The following is a 20,473-nucleotide window of genomic DNA, read 5'->3' on the forward strand; positions in this document are numbered from 1 at the left end:
TCTCCGCCAGTAATTTTTCATTGAGCCCAGAAATAGCTCTGAACTCCATATTGTCGCTGCATTAGCTTCGGGCACCAAAATGGAGACAGTTGCATGGTTAACGACAAAATAATGGGGACAAAATGATGAATATGATATATACAAAAAAATTTTTATAAGGACCAATAATCACTGCCCTCTCCTCTCTCTGCATGAACTCCTTGTGAAGTTGTGATAATTAAAAAGACGTCCTTAAGAATGACCACCGCAATTGCCCAATTAAACAAGCCACATCTTCGAACAACTGTACATTCTGGGATATTTTTCCAAATATGGACGGTAAACTCCTTGTGTGAGCTTTTGACTTTGTCAGCTGTGACCGATAGCCCTGGTCGAGTTACAGGGTTAAGTATACAGAATAGTCCATCTGTACTGGTTACTTGCGGATTGCTCGCCTCCGAGCAGCAACCATGGTGTCGTAAAGGACATCCTTGAATGCAAAGAGGAAGGCAGCAGTGAGAACACTCTGGCTGACCTTCGGGCCAATACCTATCCAGAAAAGGAAAAATCCATATTAGTACATCTCCGGGACATTAATAGTTATGCAAAACAGTATAAACTTACCCTTATACAGGCCACCCCACCCCTCTTCCTTAATAATTCTCTTCAGACTTCCATTCAAGCTCTCCTTTGGACCATCCTTACTAGCAACATGCATTCTGCTCTTCACCGTGATGTACGGATAAGTAATGGTGGTAGCAAGCAGCTTTCCCAGTGCACCGAGATAGAACGCATCTGTGGCAGTAACCTTTCTCCTCCTCTCCACCGTGTTTTTCAACTGTTCGAAGAATGTGTATTGCAGGATAGGGTTGATGACGAGGATGAGAGCCGGCAAAACGCCAGAGAAAAGAGCCTTGGGTCCCTCCTCCCTGAGGAGGTCCATCAAGGTGCTCAGCGTCGTCTTAGGCTTCTTCGCGGGTGCTCCGGGAAGAGCCTCCTCGGCCTCAGAGTTGCGAGCAGTCATCCGGGTATTCACAACCCAGATGGGGTTCGTGATCAGCACGGTTGCGCTGCCTGCGATAGCACCAGCAATCATCGATTCCGCAGTAGTAAGTTTCTTCGATGCCCGTCCCGCCTTCTTCGCCGCTCTCTCAAAAGCTGCGCGGGTCCATTCGTACCAGTAATAATACACAAAATTGGTGACACTGATACCGAAAAGGGCGGATTCGAGTCCGGCGTATAAGCCTTTAATACCCTCACGCTTGATGATGTGGCGCACTGCGTCGATGCTAGAGGATTGCGCGCGCTTGGACTCAACCTGCGCTCGAGTGGAAAGGGTTATTAAGGGGTAGCTATACGTAACGAACGACATCCCCATCACGGTTAGCTAGGACATTAAATGGCGGTGGGCTAGTATGGGGGTCAAATCTGATAATCAAGGGAGGCGCACGTTAGGATCATAGACAAGATTCCACCTCCTGCACCGGCCAAAGCATGCGCAATATTGTCACTCTGCTGCGCGGCAATCGCGGCCACTTTCGGCTTCTGAGCTGCTGAACTGCTTGATTGAGACATGTCGACGTTGCACAAGATGCTTATCGGTAAATCCGGTTTTCTGGCGCTAGCTGTGAGATATAATTATTCGATGGTGAGCGTATGAATAGAAGAGCTGTATAAAACAGGCTCGGACGTTTGACTATTTCGTGAGGTACCAAAGGAGCGGATACAGTTGATGAGGGAGCGTTGGACTGTGATTCAACTCGATATTTCGGAGCGAAGAGAAGAGAGAAAAAAAAAAAAGAAAAAGAAAAATTCCTTTCCTACAAGCTCAGGCCGATCGTCTCCTTTAAATTTCCCTTTTGGCGCGAGACCAATTCCTGACTACTGCTTGGGCACACGAGAACACATCGGCAGCGGGTCAATGGGTCTGGGGAGTTTGGGACTGGCTTCATATGAACCCGTTGCCGCACGATGCCTCGGCTTTATCTGATGACATCGTCCATTGGCTGGCTGGCTGGCAATGACGGGGTCCCTTCTCCCTCCCGCAAGCATGACATGCGCGGCCGGAAGACTCGAGTTTTTATTCTGAATTTTCATGAATTTTCATTTTTTCATTTTTTTTCTTTTCTAGTGATGGGCTAGATTATTGCATATGAATGAGGTAGTGTTCCATGCTCGACTCCCGCGCCCCGTGATTCGCGTTTGGATCATTTGCACTCTCGGCTCTCATTATTGAGCCGGGGGTAATCAGCAAGACCGCAGTACTTGGAGTCATCCCTATATATATATATATGGCAATAGAGGTGCTTCGTAGTTGGTTAAAAAGTAGCACAAGATGATGAAGCCACAAGCCACGGATTCCGAGGCAGACCCACCAGCTGCCTTTCCCGCTCACACTCCGGAGCATCGCCCCGCCTTCATCCTGGGCAGAGCAAGCATGTGTCCAAGAAACGCCCGTCAAGGTACGGCGTAAGCAGGGCGTCTGGTGCCAAGGCAGGATATAACTTTGTAATTGAATGCTAACCTCGTCGGTGAGAGATCCTTTGCGAGTCTCTCTGATGGATTTTGCAAATACGGCTGGTCGCTGATATCCGTACACGGTCTTTGTCTGCCACATACGATGCATTTGCTTGTTATCAAGAGAAGCCGTGAGAAAGAGACAACCTCTTTCTACCAATTGCTATGAGGGCCGTAGGCGATACTCACACTAGTCTTGCACTGGGTACCTTAGGGATAGAGCCCTAGCACAAAAATTTTGGGCGATAGCCACCATGACCGCGTGGGTTGGCCGCTAACTGGGACGATAAAACCGTCTTACTATTGCCTCGACTTAGATGTGGAGTAGAGTGCCTAGACGAAATACAAAGCCACGAAGTCTCCGATAATATATTACCATTAATTCAGAAATGCATATGTGTCTTAAAGTTGATTTGAAGCATGTTCTGCAAGCATAAACCACACTGCTGGCCTAACAAATACCATGCCATATTAATGAGCGAAAGAGGAGGCTGCGGAAGACAAAAGGCTGCGCATAGCCAGTTAATAACAGCCACGGCCCATCGAAGTTTTCTGGAATAAGGAGACCAGGCAATGTGATTGTATTAGGAAACAGGTTGATGATGGTAAGGAAACAAGTTACACTGACATCAAAACATATGAAAGGGAAAACAAGGACAGACCCATTCTAAAAACAAGATCGAGGGGAAGACAAGAGGAATAATCTTGACATAGAAAAAATGTAGGGATACGTAACATAACTGTTGGGGCGTGACATTAGTTTTTCATGAAGCTGTCATGGGCGCAAACAGATATGAAAAACAAGCCCAAATTGACAACCCATTTAACAAACGACCCACTGTTGACACCAGCCTTCATGAAACCAATTCACACCAGAGGAAGACCATGGCACACATTGAGAGGCATTTCGGAAGTATTCATCTGATTAATTTAGCAGCATCCGCCAGCAGACCCTGATTGAACCCCTTGGCCCTGACCAACTTGGACAGTGGGCTTGTTGTTCACTGTAGCAGTTCCCATGCGTTCCTTGATCTGTCGAGCCATGGTCAAAAAGGCCTGTTCGACGTTGGAGGCATTTTTGGCGGAAGTTTCGAGGAACGGGATACCAAGGCTGTCAGCGAATTCCTAAAGACAAGTAATGTTAGCTATGGTCCGACTCAAACTTGCAGAGCTATATAAAATCGAAATGTACTTTTGCAACTGTGTATTCGACGGCTTTCTTGTCTTCCATATCGCTCTTGTTACCAACAAGAAGCTTGTTGACTCCTTCAGTCGCGTAACGATCAATTTCCTGAAGCCACTGCTTCACGTTATTGAAAGAATCCATATCCGTAACATCATAAACGACGCAGATACCGTGAGCGCCTCTATAATAGGAAGATGTAATGGTTCTAAATCGTTCTTGACCAGCCGTGTCCCACTACAAAATATGAGTTTAGCATGGGGGTGGTTCGGAATGGGTCACAGAAAGCGGTACATACGATCTGCAGCTTCACTGTTTTGCCATCGAGTTCGATTGTTCGGATTTTCTGTGATCAGGAATGTCAGCACATGCGTTGCGTATGCTTGGCGGCACCCACTAGTTGGGAGACGGTAGGGTAAACTCACGAAGTCGACTCCGATAGTAGAGATATAGCTTTCCGTGTATGTATCATCAGCAAATCGAAGCAACAAGCACGATTTCCCAACACCGGAATCTCCGATGAGCAGGAGCTTGAAGAGATAATCGTATCTGAGAAGGTTCGATTAGTATGCGTAATGCAAGGGCTTCGTCATCAAGAAGCTGAACGACGGCAGGGAGGAGGAAACTTGGCCAACTCTATTCAAGTGCCTATTCGTTAGCTATATGAGTCTCTAAGAGAGAGGAGCGTTGCAAAGCTAATGTGATAGCAACAGGCTGCTGCGTCCTAGTCTGGAGGAAGGATGACCTACCACTCAGGGTTCATAATGAAGGGTGTATTTCAAAGGTGACCGCAAAGGAAGTTATGAACGATCAAAGCACAGTGTATACTAGAGCTTCGCAGTAGAAAATATCAACCAGGGTGAGAAGATGTCAAGGTGCAGAAGAAAGAGCGTGCTATGGAGTATTGCAGTTGATTCTGTTGTAGGTAGCATAATCCGGACACACTTTGAGGTTGTCAGCCCTTCTTGAGTTCAACAGGCTGGGTCACGCTAATCCTGAACAGGGATTAGCGTGCTTCCTGGGAACCCATGTTTGGCAAGGTGATGTTTCACATGAGGCTTGCCATTTGATTCTCATCTCATCAGCCAGAAATCAAATGTGCCCTGTGCTCTGATACCACTGGAATGCACTCCATTAGACAGGCCACATGGGATAGGCGTATACATGCTAAAATCAGCATGTCATGGATTTAAAATAGTGGCACACTAGTTACATAACTACTACACCTACAAAGATCACACTTGTCTCTTGTTTTGGAAGAGGCATCTAGACATAGTTATGAGCCTTCAACCATTCCAGCACTCCCTTCTCATCTCTCTCCCGATAGTTGGCATTTGTCCGGATGGTGTCACCGACAACAAGCAAGCCACGATCGATCCCACCCTTATCTTTGTCCTCGAAGAATTTGGCAATGTCTCGCTCGGTGGCGTGGTCGGCGAATTTCGACAAACTCATCCTGATGAATCGCTCGTAGACAACTTTGTTGGATCCCAGTTTCTTCTCGACGCGAGCCCAGTTTGCCTTGAGCCAAACCCAGAATGCATCTCTTGCCTTGGAATTTGCTGCTAAGCCTGCTCCTCCAGTATGGATATCCTGAGTTGCAACTTTGCCAGAGAATAGGAATTCGAAATAATCTTTGAGAATGTCGGGATTCTTAGTTCGTGCAAGCGATCCGACGCAGATCTCCTTGCCATCAATGGAGCTTGTTCTGCCGAACTCCTCTTTAACCGTATCATATTCCTTTTGGCCTCCCTCGGAAACGTTGATCGTGAAGATTGCACTGCGCAGGTTGGCGTGAATTACACTCTTGTCCTCGCCTGTTGCCCAAAGATTGAATCGTCGTTTAGCCTCAGTGATGGTCCTATCTCATAGGGTTAGTGACTTAACAGCGACGCACATGCGATTATATGTATGAACACACCCTTCGTGGCCAGCATGGCCGGCTGAGGAGATTAGCAGCTGACGAAGCTGGCCTGTAAGGTAATCCTCATTCGGCTGGAATTCCCAGCCGAGCTTTTCAACAGCCGGTGTCACAAGTTTACGCGCAAAGTTCTTCAAGCCAGTTGCAATTTCTTCGTTGGCTGCAAAAACTGATCTGATGTGGCTCAAGGATGTGATAAGCTGCATCCAGACCCTATGGCGTTCGTTAGCGAATCTTCTCCGCTTTCATAGCCCTTTTCTTGAATCTGAAAGCGAGAGGTGAGTAAATGGGTATGCTTACAGATAGTTTTGTTCATCCTGGAAATTTTCGAGAAGAGCCAAGGTGGCAGCTGTGGTTCCTTCGCCAGAGACAGCCAAAGCAGAAGCATCGCCAATCAGACCAATCTTGTCTTCGGTACTCAGCAGATTGAGAGACTTCCCGAGTTTAGCCAAGCGCTCCGGGGGATAGTTTGTTCGATAAAACCCGCATTGGTCCTTGTTGAGCTTGTAGAAATCTTGGCTGATGTTTTGAACTACATCAGATTTTGATGTTAAATTACGCTCACCTACGGCTTTAGCCTCCTGTCCGGACTTGATTCCAAGGGGGATCCACCATAAGGTCTCGTCCTCCTCCGGTTTTACATCACCGGAAGCGAGGTACCTCTTTTGCGCGACAGTAATTTGATTGGGCTCTTCAGCCACAGTCACCAATGGGAATCCGATCTTTCTAATCCATGGATCCTACACTGCCATTAGCCCCTCCGTTTCCCTAATTTTAACGATATTAATTGGGAAATCTAACCATGAAACCAGTCACATCTTTTCCAGAAGCCTCACTCAAAGCAGACCACAAGTCATTTGTTGTGGCGTTGCCTATTTGGTTATAAGTAATCCATACATCCAAGAAAAGGGATGCAGTTTTACATACCATATGCATGCGCTTTGAGATATTTGGCAATACCGCGCAAGAAGGTTTCTTGGCCAAGGTGGCTACTGAGCATACGAATGACAGAGCTTCCTTTCATGTAGCTAATATGGTCAAAAATCTGATCCACTTCAAGTGCGTTCCTTACGGGTACCTCAATTGCATGAGATGCCCGCAGCGAGTCAAGGAGGAAAGCTTGTTGCACTGCTTCAGCCTGTGAATTTGTTAACTGCAAGAAGTCAATAGTTTGGTACCTCTGGCATTTCTTACGACAAAACGAGACCAGACATCCCATTCTAAAACACGGTGTCAGCACTGAACTCCCTAAGAGCCTGTCTCAATGAGATACTGACCAGGATAGAAGTGATCCACAGCAAGCCAGCCGACCCAAGTCGCGAAACCCTCGTTGAGCCAAAGTTCACTCCACCAGTCCATCGTGACAAGATTTCCAAACCACTGATGAGCCAATTCTGAAATTATTGATTAGCGATACCAAAACAGAGTTGCTAGGAAAATATGGCACTCTTACCGTGTGCAATAACGTATGCAACACGAGTCTTGAACCTGTCGTCTGATTTGCCTTCTTCAAAGAGCACTGCAGTTGTACGGTACGTCACAAGTCCCCAGTTTTCCATGGCGCCCATAGCCTATAGCAGGCAAGGTGTTAGTGCCAAATAAGGAAATACCCTTGGCTCTCTTTAGTAAATTGGGGACTTACAAATTCATGGACAGCAAGCAAATCGGACTTAGGCAGAGGGTAGTCGATCTCGAAAACTTCAGAGAAGTAATCCACAGTCTTATGCGCACATTCAAGGGCAAAGCGGGCTTGCTCCTTAAGGCCTCTGGTGGTGTAAACACGGACTGGGATCGGAGAGCCGTTGTATTTGCGCTTGGTGTGGGCTTCAACGTATTCGAAATCACCGACCGCCCATGCGAGAAGCTACAGATAGCAGTGAGATGCCGACCTCCCAGTAAAAGTATATGTAGGCGTGTAGGTTTTAAGAATGCCAATGGGAAGGGGAAATTGCCTACATATGTGCTCATAATGGGGGTTCTGTCGAAAGAAACGAATTTTAGACCCGGATTGCTTCCTTCGCGAGTACTCTTGATGGGCATATTGCTGATTGCAACCAAGTCTTTGGGAACTTCAATTTCGAAGTCAAACGTTGCCTTCAGATTTGGTTCATCAAAACAAGGGAATGCTTGTCTGGCATCACAGGCCTCGAATTGGGTGCTAAGCATGAAGTAATCGTCTCCTTCCTTAGGAGTTCCCGGTGCTGGTGTTTCAGACGATTGGTATCTCGCCCTAGCAAAACCGGCCATATGGTTGTTCATCGTTCCGGTAAACGCAAGCTCCAAGACGAAGTCGCCCTCTTTGATTTCTTCGGCAAACTTGGTAGTGACACGCTCTGAAGTCCTGTCATAGGAGATGTCGGAGCTATTGACCGATGTCGATCCTGTACTCAACCAGAATACGTGAGAACTTCGTTCCAGGAAGCGGACTCATCTCGATCCAGCAAGGAGCATACCATCTTTGGAAGTGATTTTGGCGGTTTGCACCTCAATTGCCTTGACATTCAGCACGATTTCCGAGGTAGGTCGAGTGATTCTGGTGTCGATTTTTACGGTTCCGTTGTAACCCCAGGAGCCACCAAGCTGGAGATTATATAGGGAAATCGTATAATGAGATGGCTTTGCCCTGTTTAAGGATTAGCAAAAGCCCAGCATCCAAATTCCAAATGGAGCAATATGAGGGACGAAGAGAATAGCTTACACATCCGGCAGAATCTCCCTGTCGTCTCTACCCATTGTGCGGAATGCCGTTGAACAGTGTCTCTTCTGATATGGGCTCAAACCTGGTTGAATGGAACTCAAACAGGTCAATCGGTTGGGAGAGAGGATGGAAGAAGAGGGAGAATGGGATGATGGAGGAGGAAGAGGGGAAGAAGCCGGTGTAGAAATGCAGCGCAGCGAGCGGAGGGGTAGGAGGGGCACCAGTGGTCCGGTGGCAGACTCCAATCCATGACGTTTCAAACCCCCGTGAATAGCCTTTCTAAGGCCTCGCTGCAAAAGTCCACTGCGTCTTAACGATCCATTCCCCAACCGGAACATCGAGGTACACAGACAGTCCCTGATAGGGAGAATACTGGTCGGATGTAGAGCTTGATCTGAAGATCCGATCCGGAGTGGAGCTGGAATGTAACGGCAACTGTTGAAAACTACGCTTTACCTCAATTCCTGCAGGCAATTTGAAAATCGGAGCCCAGAAATTGAGAGAAAAATTACTTCACTCCGGAGCCACTAGCTAAACTACTTCTGCGATGGATCGCCGAGAATGCTTGACTTGACCAAGTGAACGGGGAGACTAGCTGCAACTTCAGGGTCAGTCGGCATGTTGGAGCATGGGTCGAGAAAAACCAGCCAGTGAGAGCTCGCTGTTCTCGCTGGAAATCCCGGAGCTTTGACTAATAACAAAACACCTCTGCGGAACTCGGAATGGCAACCAGCAACTGACCACGCGTCTCAGGCAGCTATGGCCGATTCGGATGAAGAATACATCGCAGAATTTGATTCCGACGAGCGCGATGACGATCTCGGTGACGATGACGAGGATGACGAGCTGGACTCTCGCAATGTGAGCCGCGGAAGGACCAGGCGTTCGCGCGGCAAGCGGAAAAAGCAGCGAGACGGCCACGAGTTCGAGGTGTCAAGGACGTGGGAAAGTCTAGTAGAAGGCGCAGATGGCACGATCAGCTCAACAGTCGAAGGTCTATTGGAGGCGGGGAAGAGGAAAAGGTAGGCGGAGAGTGAGTCCCTGCTTCAAGCTGTGCTGACAAGAATCATCCCGACAGACTACTTAGAGACACAACTCCCCTTCAGCGTGGAATCATACGACATCTGATCTTAGTTCTAGATTTATCAATCGCTATGTCAGAAAAGGATGTCCGGCCTACACGCTACCTCCTTACCCTTCGCTACGCCCAAGAGTTTGTCCTTGAATATTTCGAACAAAACCCAATTTCACAGCTCGGAATAATTGGGATGCGGGACGGTTTGGCAGTCAGAATAAGCGATATGAGCGGTAACCCTTCAGAGCATATCCTAGCAATACAAGCCCTAAGAACGAGAGACCCAACTGGTCTCCCAAGTTTACAAAATGCCCTCGAAATGGCTCGCGGAGCACTGTTGTAAGTATTACCCCCGCCGGCTGATAGGGCGTACCCCGGGTATCAGCTAATCGTCCCAGCCATACACCAAGCCATGGAACCCGCGAAGTTCTCATAATATTCGGCGCCCTCCTCTCATCGGACCCAGGCGATATTCACAAAACAATTACCTCCCTTGTCACGGACAAAATCCGCGTGGGAGTTGTTGGTCTTGCTGCTGAAGTAGCTATATGCCGGGAGATCTGCTCGAAGACCAATGCCGGCGACGACAGCGGCTATGGTGTAGCACTCAATGAGCAACACTTCCGCGAGCTCATGATGGAAATCACAACTCCACCCGTCACCCGCTCACAAAAGCAAGCCGTAAATTCTCTCTTGATGATGGGATTCCCCTCTCGCACAGTGGAATCTTCTCAGTCCCTATGCGCATGCCATTCAAAGCCATCTAGGGGAGGTTATCTTTGCTCCAGATGTGGAAGCAAAATCTGCACGTTACCTGCAGAGTGTCCGGCGTGTGGACTGACGTTGATTCTCTCTACACATTTGGCTCGGTCATATCATCATCTGTTCCCCCTAATCAATTGGGTCGAAGTTCCTTGGAATAAAGCATCGATCAGTTCGAATTGCTTTGCATGCGGTAATCCCTTCCCGCCGGTTCCAGTGCGTGCTCAATGGGAGACGCGCGGTGGCACGGTAAAGGGGATGTCGGTGAGCAGCAGATACGAATGTACCGTGTGTCATAATCACTTTTGCATTGATTGTGATGTTTTTGCACATGAAATTGTTCATAATTGCCCCGGATGCCAGAGCGGAAACACCCGACCGAATTCATCCAAAGCTGGACATGCGAACGCTCCCGACAACCTTGCGGGGGTGGATGAAATGGATACAGGATAATCATCCTTGGAGGGTAGTTTGGATTGTGGTCCTTTGCATTTTTCTCTCCATTGAATATCACTTAGCAAGCGTGGCATTACGGGCGTCATGTTATAGACAATCAAAAAGGTATACAGACACAATTAGGCAGCAGTTATCCGTACGATCATCAATCTATTTGGGTGGTATCTACGTAGTACTTTTGACTTTGTTCCTTGTACTCCATACTATAGCGAGTCTGATGTGGTTCCACATCGTAGGATTATGTTATCCAGAGCTATCATTTGCGGAATAAGCAAAGCGTGCGGAGCTGATACAACCACAATGCCATCGAGTTGCATGGATACTTTCCTGGTGGGGTTGGTTGCGGAGTCATTTGGAGGCTTGAAGTCATGAGTCGTGACAGGGTGTTGTGCTCAGCTCTTGACCCCATCTCGGGACATAGCCCTGGCACAAGTCAGTGGCTCAATGCGACCTTGCGATTCATTAACGCTAATTAACCAACAGCCTCAGGTGGCATGACCATCTCTTTCATCCGAACACTGCCGAAAACAGTTGATCCTTCCAAGGAGTTCCAAGGTACCTCAGAGAACCGTTGCAGCATGTAATTTGGCCGGCAGTGATTTCAAGGGGCCTGAAATGCGGACGACGTCGAACTGCAATTGTCTTCTTCCTCCTCGGCAATCAGTCCCTAGACGTAACCATCATCAGAGCTGGCCGCGCACATGTTAAGCGTTCCTTTCCATCAATCTTGCGAAAGATGATTGGAGTTTCTCTGCTATCAATCCTCCTGCTGGTAAGCCTGTCATATTGCCTACAGCCTCCCGTCCAGCTGGCAACACAGGCTTTGTCTGTTCAGCGCGACCAATGGCAAATGGCAAACGTTTCAGTTTCACAGTCGTGGCATGTTCTGGGTCCTTTCGGAATTGGCACACGAGGTTAGTGCAGCATCTTGTGTATAGGCGATCCAGGCAGAAAATAAACAAGTGATCCTGATCTACTACCATCTGTTCAGAGGCAGTGTGGGGCGCAGATCCTCTTGAGGCACATGGCGGATTCCGGGCAATGAAATATGATCCGGATGCAGTATTTCCAAGTGCCCTTGGGGAAGGTGGAGTCTGCCGTTGGACTACAGTACTCGCAAGTGAACCCGCTGCTGCCGATGGGTCTGCGAGAGCGGTCCTCCGGTTCGGATTTAGCGATATCAACTGGTCATTTCTTCGGTCAGTTTATGGCTGGTCGGCCTTGCAGTATCAAGCTTGGGCTAGAGGAAATGTCACTGTCCTTGGAAATGCTCCGGTTGCCTTGGCGGTTTACTCTGATGGCATCCTCGAATTGCGAATTGATGGGGATCTCTACTTTGGAGGCGATTTTTATGCATTTCGCCGGGCGCCGCTGATCCTGGATCTTGACCCTGGAGTTCATACCATTGAGCTTCGATTATTCTACGATATTCGGGCGCTGGGTGGAAGTGATGATCCGCAAATAATTGCTGCCGTTGAATTCAAGCCAATCCCAGAGCAAGTGAATGTTGATCCAGCAAATATATTAGTCTCGGATGTGGTCGATGGCAAGCTCGCAAGTCCATATGCAGCCGTGAATATACAAAATGGGATGAAAGAGGCGGCTGAAATTACCTGGATCAGGCCCGTTGGTGAAAACGTAAGTTTACTTTGTCTCTTTTTGCGTCCAGGGCCAAGGCTCACACGGATTACAGCAAACCCATCCCAGTTTGACTCTACTAAACGGGCCGTTTACTGTTGCTTCTCACCAATCCCGCCCTCTGGCTTTCAAAATAAAGTTTCCAGGTCGGATCCCTGCTCAAATTACCTTCGAGATTGGGTACGAAACGGGCCCCGATCGCCGACAGCGAGTGACTGCAGTCACCATCAATTTCGAACATCTACCGATTTCTGAACCTCAGAAATTTACATTCCTCCACCCTAGTGGCATCGTATCCTATGCAATTTTGCGCCCGCCAGTCACTAGTTCTTGCCATGCTGGGGAGAAAAAGGACTTCCCGGTGATCCTTGGTCTTCATGGATCTGGTGTCGAAGCAGACAGTGATGTTGGTCGACATATGCTTGATGGTGTGCATGGGCTTTGCGCTTGGATCTTACTTCCCACGGGGGTGACATCTTGGAGTGGTGATGACTGGCGTACGTGTTCCGCCTTAATGTTTTTTCACTTCTTACTTTCCTTGTATAATTATTACGCTAACTAATTAGGAAACTAGATACGTGGGGCTTTGCAGATGTCCAGGCAGCCGTTGCTGCTATTCCCAACTGGATCAGGGTTATGGGTTGGGATGGTCCCGGGGTGATGCTTGATCAGTGGGTTGTCGTTGGACATTCCAATGGAGGTATGTATGCACCTATGTCAGTTCAGAACCTATTTAGCAAAATTAACACCTTGGAATTCACAGGTCAAGGCTCCTGGTATCTCCTTTCCCACCAGCCTGATAAAGTGCTAGCTGCTGCCCCCGTTTCAGGGTATATATCTATTGAGAGTATGCCCCGCTTCTACCGAACACTATAGCTTCAATAACTGAAACCATGTTCATAGATTATGTGCCGTTCAGTATGTGGCGGAATGCAGACGCCTCCTTGGCAGCAATTCTGGAGTCCTCACGAAGGAACTTCAAACATGAATTACTCACTGAAAATTTTGCGGGGATCCCGATTCTTCAGCAGCATGGCGCGAAGGATGATAATGTCCCGGCGTATCACTCTCGACTTATGCACCAGCTTACCTGGGAAGACGGGTGGATGAGCAATTACCACGAACTTGCTGAAGCCGGCCACTATTTTGAGGGCATCCTCACAACTGACCCCTTGGTGGAGTTCTATCGCCGCCACACCAGAGTATCCCGTAACGAATCTGCCGAAAGGTTTTCGACAATTATTCCCTCGTCGCCAGATATGGGTTCCAGAGGAGGTCTCCTTGTCGATCAGCTATGGTCCCCAGATAGATACGGCCGCTTGGATGTAGCTCGCAACCAGTCACAAGACTTCTGGCGCTTAGAGACGAGTAACGTACGCCGTTTCCATATTGTGCCTCAGGGGCTTCAACGTCTTCATCCGCCTAAAATCTTAGTGGACGGGACTGAGCTTCCGTTTGTGCCGTCAGGCAATGAGAACAATATCACTTGGTACATCCAAGATTCCTCTGGACAATGGGAGCTGACCCGCGACGGCGGCTGGCGCAACCTGTCGGAGCGGTATGGACGCCAGATAGGAACCATGGACGCTATTCTCCGAACCAAAGGCCATTTGGCTATCCGTTCTCATACATCAGAAAGTGACAATGTGGCCCTTCAGATCAGTCGCAATTTACTCCAATATTTTGCGGCTGACTGCGAACTAGTCACCTCGGTGTCTGAAAGGTCTCGTTCCCGGAGGACATCGAACTCAGGGAATCTTATCAGCGTTGTTCTCGGCAGCCAATTAGACCAATCCGACCTTGATACCTTTCCGATATCCGCTCTTGATACGCGTTTAAGACTCAGGCGGCCCGATGGCCGAAGATATGTTGAGTATAACTTTGAGCCTGGCTTGGGAGCAATATTTTTGAGACCTCTGGATGATGAGCGCGTGGAGCTCGTGGTCTGGGGCGCCGATCTAGACGGCTTGCGACAGGCAGCTCGCCTTGTTCCCACCCTCACTGGGGTTGGCCAACCTGACTTTGTAGTTTTCAGCACCCGCTCTCCCTGGAAGGGTGTTGGAGGAGTCTATGCAGCCGGTTTCTTTGACTACTCCTGGCAGATATCTCCAGGGTCTTATCTGTTATAGAATTCTGTGATGTTTCTATTTTAACGACCCTTCTCCAGGCTGAATAGCAAGATACCTTCCAATGACTCTAATTATTTTCTGTTTATACCCATGGGGATCCTCTTTCAACAGCAGGCCCTCATAGAGTGAACTTGCATTGAATGCCCACACATCGAGACGTACCCAGGCTTCATCTGTACTGCTGCACACTTGGAGCTCACATTAAGCCCTAATGTCCGCGACTTGCCTTGCCATACCCCGCTAGGCTCCGCTGCTGACCCTTTGTTTTGCGTGTCTTGTGTAGAATAAAACACGTAAACGTCCTCTTTTGGAAGACGTGTCTATGAAACTTTCTTCTCTGAAGGAACATTTCCTTCACACATCTTTGCTTCTTTATCTCAGCGATATCTCTCCCTGTATTTTGTATTCCAGTTGAAAATTTGTGTCTTCTTTTCAGCTTTTGGGCGGATCTCGTCTTGAATTATCTTCCGGTTCCATTTCCGGCTCCAAAACGCAAAGGAGCCGCGTACTGCACAGCGCGGACGAAGCTCTGAGGTGCGGCTCACTTCTCTGTTTTCTCCAGCAACCCGCGCTTCCTCGCGCATCGTTTTCCTACTTGCCCCGCCTTCCCATCTGGTGCATTGTATACCTTTAGCACTCGCTCCTCCTCTCCACAGTCCTTCACTACTTCGCGCTTTCCCGCCTCACGGCGTCCTTCCCTCCTTGCGCCCCAATTCTTCTCATTATCATTGTTCCTGCCAGTCCTTCTGTATTTCCTTCCTTTCCTGCCTCTCTAGGCCTGCCCGTTCCAGAGGTTTTCAAATTTGCTGTTTTATCTCTCCGTCTCTCTGCTTTGTTTCTGCTTTTCTGCGTCGAACATCGTCGGATATGCTTTGTTCTTCTTCACCTATGCCGTGAGCCTGTCTATCTCGAGCGGCTATAGTTGAATACGCACTGCAAAGATCTGTCTACGCGTATTATTTGTGCCCTTCATTGTCCATCTCACGTCTATTTTCTGAGAACAGCTTTTGCCCCTCCTTCTAGCATCCACCTGAGAAGCTCACTGAGTCCCAGAGAGGATCTAGCGCACTCAAAGCTGCAATGATGGGCTTCGTGGCTTCTAATTCTCCAGCTTCTTCTCGAAAGCCGTCTGCCCAGCTTCAGGGGCCACCGGATGAAATTCTGGTAAGCACATTATGCATGAACGTCTACTAGAAAAAAGCGTCTCGTCTGACAGCTCATGGTTGCCCAAAAGCACTCCGCGATGGAAATTTCTCCGAATCCGCTTATCACCTCCAAGTTGGCAAATATCCAGGCCGCGTCCGCCCATGACGAGCATGCGGGGAAGGTACCAAGCTAGATCATATTTTCGTCTAGCTTTATATGCTAACTGGCCAACCTACAGAAGGTCGAACAAGTTCCACCCTCAGCTATAGATAAGATCCTTGCCAGGCTCTCCCCAAAAGATCACGCCTCCACTGAATCTCTCCATGAGCACACCACATCGAAGGCTCCTTCTGGAGAAGGAATTCCAGGTGTCTTGCCTCTCGCTAGCGATGTAGTCGGAAATAACGACGTTGGACCGGGTCGGGTCGACAAGGAAGAGGTATTTAGGTTGCAGCAGGAATTAATCGCTGCCAATTCTCGCATTGCGATGCAAGAGCAGGAACTAGCCCAAACTCGAGTTATCAAACATACGCTTGATCAGGCAATGGGTCCTCTTTCTGAAGTTGACTTTGGAGGTAGAGAAGTCACCGAGCAGACCCTTAGCACCCTGCAGCATGCATTCAATAACTCATCTACTCGCTCATTCAATAACCAGCGCCAGGACTTTTGGATGAACCAGGACGATGCCCACTCGGACATCTCAGAGGCTGTTTCTGCTGGTGGCTACAACCAAGCTCGGGGCATTTGGAACAACTCAAACTCGAACGTTGCGGGATATCGTGATTTCCATGTACCTGGAGCTGCTAACTTCGGTCACAATTGGAGTAACCAGCTCACTCGCCAAGCAAGTTTGATGTCTAATCAGCGCATTGCATCAGGACCAGCCAGCCCACCCTTTGATCAGGCACAGCCGCTTCCCCAAGGGCTTCGCCGCTCGGTCACTCAAGTCAATCGTGGTGGTTCATGCTTTCCTCCTCAGAATTCTCCATGGGGCACTTTCACGACAGGAGCTTCTGGAGGCACCCTCCCGCGAGCCATGAATCAGCAAGCTGGATTACAAGGCGGAATGTTCAATGTGGCTCCCTATCAGCCTCGTCCAATTGGGACACCACTCTCCCCAACTGCTGCTGAGTTTACTTCATTCAATAGTGGCACATGGACCCCAACAGTACGTGGAAAACCCCCTTTTAAGTTCTCTCGGTTATAGCTAACTCGGGGGGGCTACAGACCGCTAGCTCACAAACGTATGTATCGCCACTTGAGCCAATGAACTACCGTCGTTTGTTGGATAAAAGCGTTTCGTGTGACTGGAAATATATTGTGGATAAAATTGTCTGCAACAATGACCAGCAGGCATCGATTTTCCTACAGCAAAAGCTCAAAGTTGGAACCGCGGAACAAAAGTACGAGATCATTGAAGCTATCGTTAACCAGGCTTATCCACTTATGGTCAATCGCTTTGGGAATTTTTTGGTTCAGCGTTGCTTCGAACATGGGACCTCAGAGCAAGTTATTGCTATTGCCAATGCCATCCGCGGCAACACCTTGAGCTTGAGCATGGATCCTTTTGGCTGCCATGTTATTCAGAAAGCATTTGACTGTGTACCGGAAGACCACAAAGCCGTCATGGTGCATGAATTACTTCGCCGAATCCCTGAAACTGTGATCCACCGGTATGCATGTCATGTCTGGCAAAAGCTCTTTGAGCTACGTTGGAGCAATGAGCCGCCTCAGATTATGGCTAAGGTTAATGAAGCGCTCCGTGGTATGTGGCATGAAGTCGCTCTGGGAGAAACTGGTAGTCTGGTGGTGCAGAACATTTTTGAAAATTGCGTAGAAGATGAAAAGGTTTGCAGTCCTGATATAATGAATCAATTGACCATACTGACCTCACATATAGCGCCCCGCTATCGAAGAAGTTCTTGCCAAAATTGACCTTCTTGCTCACGGCCAATTTGGTAATTGGTGTATCCAGCATATCTGCGAACACGGTGCTCCTCACGACAAAAGCCGCGCAATTGAACATATCCTCTTATGGGCTACTGACTACAGTATGGACCAGTTTGCTTCTAAGGTTGTCGAAAAATGTCTTAAAATTGGTGGATCTGAATTTCTTGATCGCTACCTTACTAGAGTTTGTACAGGTCGCCCAGACCGTCCTCGCATGCCCTTGATTGACAGTGTGTTTTCCTTCTGCGCAACCCCTAGATAAATTAGTCGCTAATTCATTGTGCAGTTGCGGGCGATCAGTACGGAAATTATTTGATCCAGTGGATCCTGATGAACTCCGCAGCCCACCAGCGTGAGCTTGTGGCGAGTCACATTCGGTGAGTAACTCGTCTTCATCAAGATGCTGTGCTGTGCTGATTTTATAACAGTAAGCATATGGTTTCTCTCCGTGGTTCTAAATTTGGTTCCCGAGTTGCTATGCTCTGCTGCAACCCAAATCATGTTACTCGCCCAGGTCCCGGCGCTGGCCTCCAAATCAACCGCTTTACTACTCCGAATGAGGATCGTTTCGTCTCTGGGATTTCCGGCGGCAACAGATTCAACCGTGGCAGCCAATGGGGCTCAAACTATCCCCCATTCCGCTAAGATCCATTACGTTTCTATCCCCCGATGCTCATTTAATCCATGAAAACAATATGTTAAACCAGGTACTCCGCGTCTAAACGAGCGTACTGGAGAAAGAAGCTTCAGATATCGAAATTCGATTTACGATCAACAGATTTTCTCCTTTCTAGGATTCTCGCTGCATGTATTCATGCTTGAACCCAACGCTACCATTAAGTTCTCATTTGGCGTTGGCTTGTTGGAGTCGATCTGGCCCACAATCCAATCTGTCCTCTTTTTTTCTTTAGTCTATTTTTTGCTTCTGTCAGACCTTTTTTTCTTGTCTGGAACTACTTCCATTTCATTCACTTAAATTGCCATATCTCCTGTGATGATGATCTTATCCTGAATGATTAATAGGCGTGGGTGGTTCCTGCGTGCTTTGGTTTACTTACATGAAGGACCTAGTTCCCTTGTGTTTCGAAGGTGGTTGCGTCTCAGAGGCATCATTCTATTCTTTTACCGGCCGTTTTCACTCCCCGTCCTGGGATTTCCACGCCATCAATCCCCGGTTGAGATCATGTGGTTCTACCACCTGCAGCGTTTGGGCGTGCAAAATCGGTGGATGGGGTGTTTCTAGTCAATTGTTACTACTTTATTTTAATTATTCGTCTATGTATGTTTTAGCCTGACAGAAGGCAGGGATTCCAGTGAAAAGTGTGCCAGTCAGTAGTTTCAGAGAGCCTGTCGAAAATGTCTACAGTCATGAATCGTAGGTCAGATGGCCGGATCTACAGCAAGGCAGGGAATAATGTCATGTGCAGGTCTGAAAAATCCAGCCTGTCCATTGGTAGGAGCAAAAAGGAAAATCATATTTATCATCATGGGTTCTGGAGCGGCTCCGAGGAGAGACCTGGAAGAACTCGGGAATTCGTCTCGTCTTTCGCCTCTTGCTCATGACATTGTCCTTCTCCCCTCGAGGCTTCTTCGGGTGCCTTGCATTCCTCCCCTTGTACGCCAGGTTCTCCTTGTCTCTCCCAGGGCTTCCGTCTCCGGGCAGCCGTAGTGGGACCTTCCTGCCCCGTTAATATTGTATCTGGGATCTGTTGGATTCCGGGGATCGGTTGGCCTGTTGTGATCAGTTCGACGATGTGTGCGAAAGAGGAAGGATAAGCAGGCTCTTCTTCACTTGCAGGTGTTACTGCTGTCGTTGTCGTCGTCGTTGTTGTTTGTGGTGGTGGTGGTTGCTGCTCGGAGGCTGAGGAACAGGGGCCCGCTGCCGTGGACTGTGGTGGCTCCGAGGGGAGCTGTTGGTCTTGGGGCTGGGGCTGGGGTTGGGGTTGAGATTCAGACTCGCCGGGGTGCGTTTGTAGCCAGGCCTTGTATTCGAGGAGGTCTAGAGGGGGCTGGATGGAGTGTTTTCTGGTGTGTGAAGTGAGTTTGGATCCGGACCGGTGTAAAATTCGTGTCTTTGGGGGCGGGGGTTTGAGGGGGATTACCTGGAGAAGTAGAAACATTTGGCTTTCATGACGAGGTCATCGGTACGATTGACCTGCTCATCAGTCGCTGGCGTTCCTGGCTGACGGAGTATGACGGCGAGGCCGAGTTTGAATTCCGGGTCTTCTGTGAATGAGTACGAATGAAGTTGTTGGTATGGATCTATGGAGGATGTGCCGTTGGCTTGCTGAGAGGGGCTCGCCATTCTCGAAGGCGGAGGTGTATGTAGTATCTATTCGAGGTCCGAGGGCAGGGGCTGGAGTCAAAAAGTAACATTGGGTGATTTATCCTAAATGATAGAGGGAGTGAATTTGGGCGCTGATAGCTAGGGGTGGAAGTGCTGGATGTTAGTCCGGTAATATCTGTGTTCAGCGCGACGGTGCGGGATACGGTTTCCGCCCCGCCCCCTTACGATGCTCTGCGGGAGTCAAAATGTCCGGTTGGCGTTCCGTTGCGCTACCCTGGTTGCGGAATGCACTAATATGCAAAATTTTCCCCCGTCAAAGACCACTTCGAAGCTACCCGCTGCTCCGTGGTTGGATGTAGAGCACGATGTGGGAGATGCGCTATTGGGGCCTCAAGCTGTCACTACCCTAGGGTCGGTTCCTCGGCATAACTACGGCGTACTTACGATCAGAGTTTTGATGATTGAAACACATACTATTCTGGACTCTGTTGGTTACGCAATGTTTACGGACCACGGTGCTTTATGATCAAGCCATGGTACTCCGTACCTTCGCTCTGTTGTTAGTCATGGAAATAGTCCCGATTTGAGAGAGTTGGTGAGATCGTAACTAAGAATGCAGATTAGATGGAGGACACTGGGTGGAGGTAAAACAGGCAGAGTGCGACGTAGCTTGGCGTCTACGGAGTACATACACTGCGGTAAAATTCCACGCTGCGTCGGAAGGGGGAGGGG

General features: G+C 48.7%; 7 protein-coding genes across 7 annotated transcripts; 3 read left to right on the plus strand and 4 right to left on the minus strand.

The window, feature by feature from the left end:
• Positions 1-39: 39 nt before the first annotated feature.
• On the minus strand, positions 40-1,861 carry CIMG_06318 (peroxisomal membrane protein Pmp47). Its single transcript, XM_001242421.2, has 3 exons — positions 1,430-1,861; positions 604-1,331; positions 40-528 (listed from the first exon to the last, which is right to left on the minus strand). Exons 1-3 carry the CDS (start codon positions 1,552-1,554, stop codon positions 416-418), a joined length of 966 nt encoding a protein of 321 aa, XP_001242422.1. The 5' UTR covers positions 1,555-1,861; the 3' UTR covers positions 40-415.
• A 993-nt stretch (positions 1,862-2,854) lies between these two features.
• On the minus strand, positions 2,855-4,597 carry CIMG_06319 (GTP-binding protein ypt1). The gene is made up of 5 exons (XM_001242422.2): positions 4,432-4,597; positions 4,105-4,228; positions 3,978-4,025; positions 3,689-3,916; positions 2,855-3,621 (listed from the first exon to the last, which is right to left on the minus strand). The coding sequence occupies exons 1-5, from the start codon at positions 4,440-4,442 to the stop codon at positions 3,427-3,429; spliced, it is 606 nt and encodes a 201-aa protein (XP_001242423.1). The 5' UTR covers positions 4,443-4,597; the 3' UTR covers positions 2,855-3,426.
• A 92-nt stretch (positions 4,598-4,689) lies between these two features.
• On the minus strand, positions 4,690-8,763 carry CIMG_06320 (aminopeptidase 2). The gene is made up of 12 exons (XM_001242423.2): positions 8,299-8,763; positions 8,054-8,223; positions 7,557-7,981; positions 7,243-7,464; positions 7,054-7,171; positions 6,878-6,994; positions 6,795-6,820; positions 6,528-6,738; positions 6,402-6,472; positions 5,901-6,340; positions 5,601-5,813; positions 4,690-5,540 (listed from the first exon to the last, which is right to left on the minus strand). The coding sequence occupies exons 1-12, from the start codon at positions 8,634-8,636 to the stop codon at positions 4,946-4,948; spliced, it is 2,946 nt and encodes a 981-aa protein (XP_001242424.1). The 5' UTR covers positions 8,637-8,763; the 3' UTR covers positions 4,690-4,945.
• A 226-nt stretch (positions 8,764-8,989) lies between these two features.
• CIMG_06321 (transcription factor ssl1) lies at positions 8,990-10,773 on the plus strand. Its single transcript, XM_001242424.2, has 3 exons — positions 8,990-9,320; positions 9,377-9,712; positions 9,772-10,773. Exons 1-3 carry the CDS (start codon positions 9,058-9,060, stop codon positions 10,586-10,588), a joined length of 1,416 nt encoding a protein of 471 aa, XP_001242425.2. The 5' UTR covers positions 8,990-9,057; the 3' UTR covers positions 10,589-10,773.
• Positions 10,774-11,121: 348 nt separating this feature from the next.
• On the plus strand, positions 11,122-15,233 carry CIMG_06322 (uncharacterized protein). The gene is made up of 6 exons (XM_001242425.2): positions 11,122-11,505; positions 11,583-12,229; positions 12,285-12,726; positions 12,804-12,929; positions 12,993-13,076; positions 13,133-15,233. Exons 1-6 carry the CDS (start codon positions 11,328-11,330, stop codon positions 14,356-14,358), a joined length of 2,703 nt encoding a protein of 900 aa, XP_001242426.2. The 5' UTR covers positions 11,122-11,327; the 3' UTR covers positions 14,359-15,233.
• Positions 15,234-15,577: 344 nt separating this feature from the next.
• Positions 15,578-18,770, plus strand: CIMG_06323 (pumilio-family RNA binding repeat protein; the record flags this gene model as incomplete). The annotated part of the gene is made up of 6 exons (XM_001242426.2): positions 15,578-15,685; positions 15,743-16,672; positions 16,732-17,352; positions 17,405-17,684; positions 17,741-17,831; positions 17,883-18,770. The coding sequence occupies 6 exons, from the start codon at positions 15,578-15,580 to the stop codon at positions 18,097-18,099; spliced, it is 2,247 nt and encodes a 748-aa protein (XP_001242427.2). The 3' UTR covers positions 18,100-18,770.
• A 120-nt stretch (positions 18,771-18,890) lies between these two features.
• CIMG_06324 (uncharacterized protein) lies at positions 18,891-20,060 on the minus strand. Its single transcript, XM_001242427.2, has 2 exons — positions 19,557-20,060; positions 18,891-19,479 (listed from the first exon to the last, which is right to left on the minus strand). Exons 1-2 carry the CDS (start codon positions 19,757-19,759, stop codon positions 18,939-18,941), a joined length of 744 nt encoding a protein of 247 aa, XP_001242428.1. The 5' UTR covers positions 19,760-20,060; the 3' UTR covers positions 18,891-18,938.
• Positions 20,061-20,473: the final 413 nt, after the last annotated feature.

Source organism: Coccidioides immitis (assembly GCF_000149335.2).
Source record: "Coccidioides immitis RS genomic scaffold supercont3.2, whole genome shotgun sequence".
In the NCBI taxonomy this organism is placed as follows: domain Eukaryota; kingdom Fungi; phylum Ascomycota; class Eurotiomycetes; order Onygenales; family Onygenaceae; genus Coccidioides; species Coccidioides immitis.

Coding starts and splice junctions, on each gene's coding strand:
- CIMG_06318 (XM_001242421.2), bottom strand. CDS start 1,554: ATGTCTCAATCAAGCAGTTCAGCAGCTCAGAAGCCGAAAGTGGCCGCG. Junction 1,332..1,429: donor ATCTTGTCTATGATCCTAAC/GTGCGCCTCCCT, acceptor CGTTACGTATAG/CTACCCCTTAATAACCCTTT. Junction 529..603: donor GTGGGGTGGCCTGTATAAGG/GTAAGTTTATAC, acceptor TTTTCTGGATAG/GTATTGGCCCGAAGGTCAGC.
- CIMG_06319 (XM_001242422.2), bottom strand. Junction 3,917..3,977: donor AAACAGTGAAGCTGCAGATC/GTATGTACCGCT, acceptor CATATTTTGTAG/TGGGACACGGCTGGTCAAGA. Junction 3,622..3,688: donor TCGAATACACAGTTGCAAAA/GTACATTTCGAT, acceptor ACTTGTCTTTAG/GAATTCGCTGACAGCCTTGG.
- CIMG_06320 (XM_001242423.2), bottom strand. CDS start 8,636: ATGTTCCGGTTGGGGAATGGATCGTTAAGACGCAGTGGACTTTTGCAG. Junction 8,224..8,298: donor AGGGAGATTCTGCCGGATGT/GTAAGCTATTCT, acceptor ATCCTTAAACAG/GGCAAAGCCATCTCATTATA. Junction 6,739..6,794: donor ATGTCTGGTCTCGTTTTGTC/GTAAGAAATGCC, acceptor ACAAATTCACAG/GCTGAAGCAGTGCAACAAGC.
- CIMG_06321 (XM_001242424.2), top strand. CDS start 9,058: ATGGCCGATTCGGATGAAGAATACATCGCAGAATTTGATTCCGACGAG. Junction 9,321..9,376: donor GAGGCGGGGAAGAGGAAAAG/GTAGGCGGAGAG, acceptor TCATCCCGACAG/ACTACTTAGAGACACAACTC. Junction 9,713..9,771: donor ATGGCTCGCGGAGCACTGTT/GTAAGTATTACC, acceptor TAATCGTCCCAG/CCATACACCAAGCCATGGAA.
- CIMG_06322 (XM_001242425.2), top strand. CDS start 11,328: ATGATTGGAGTTTCTCTGCTATCAATCCTCCTGCTGGTAAGCCTGTCA. Junction 11,506..11,582: donor TTTCGGAATTGGCACACGAG/GTTAGTGCAGCA, acceptor CCATCTGTTCAG/AGGCAGTGTGGGGCGCAGAT. Junction 12,727..12,803: donor TTGGAGTGGTGATGACTGGC/GTACGTGTTCCG, acceptor TTAGGAAACTAG/ATACGTGGGGCTTTGCAGAT.
- CIMG_06324 (XM_001242427.2), bottom strand. CDS start 19,759: ATGGCGAGCCCCTCTCAGCAAGCCAACGGCACATCCTCCATAGATCCA. Junction 19,480..19,556: donor AAATGTTTCTACTTCTCCAG/GTAATCCCCCTC, acceptor TTCACACACCAG/AAAACACTCCATCCAGCCCC.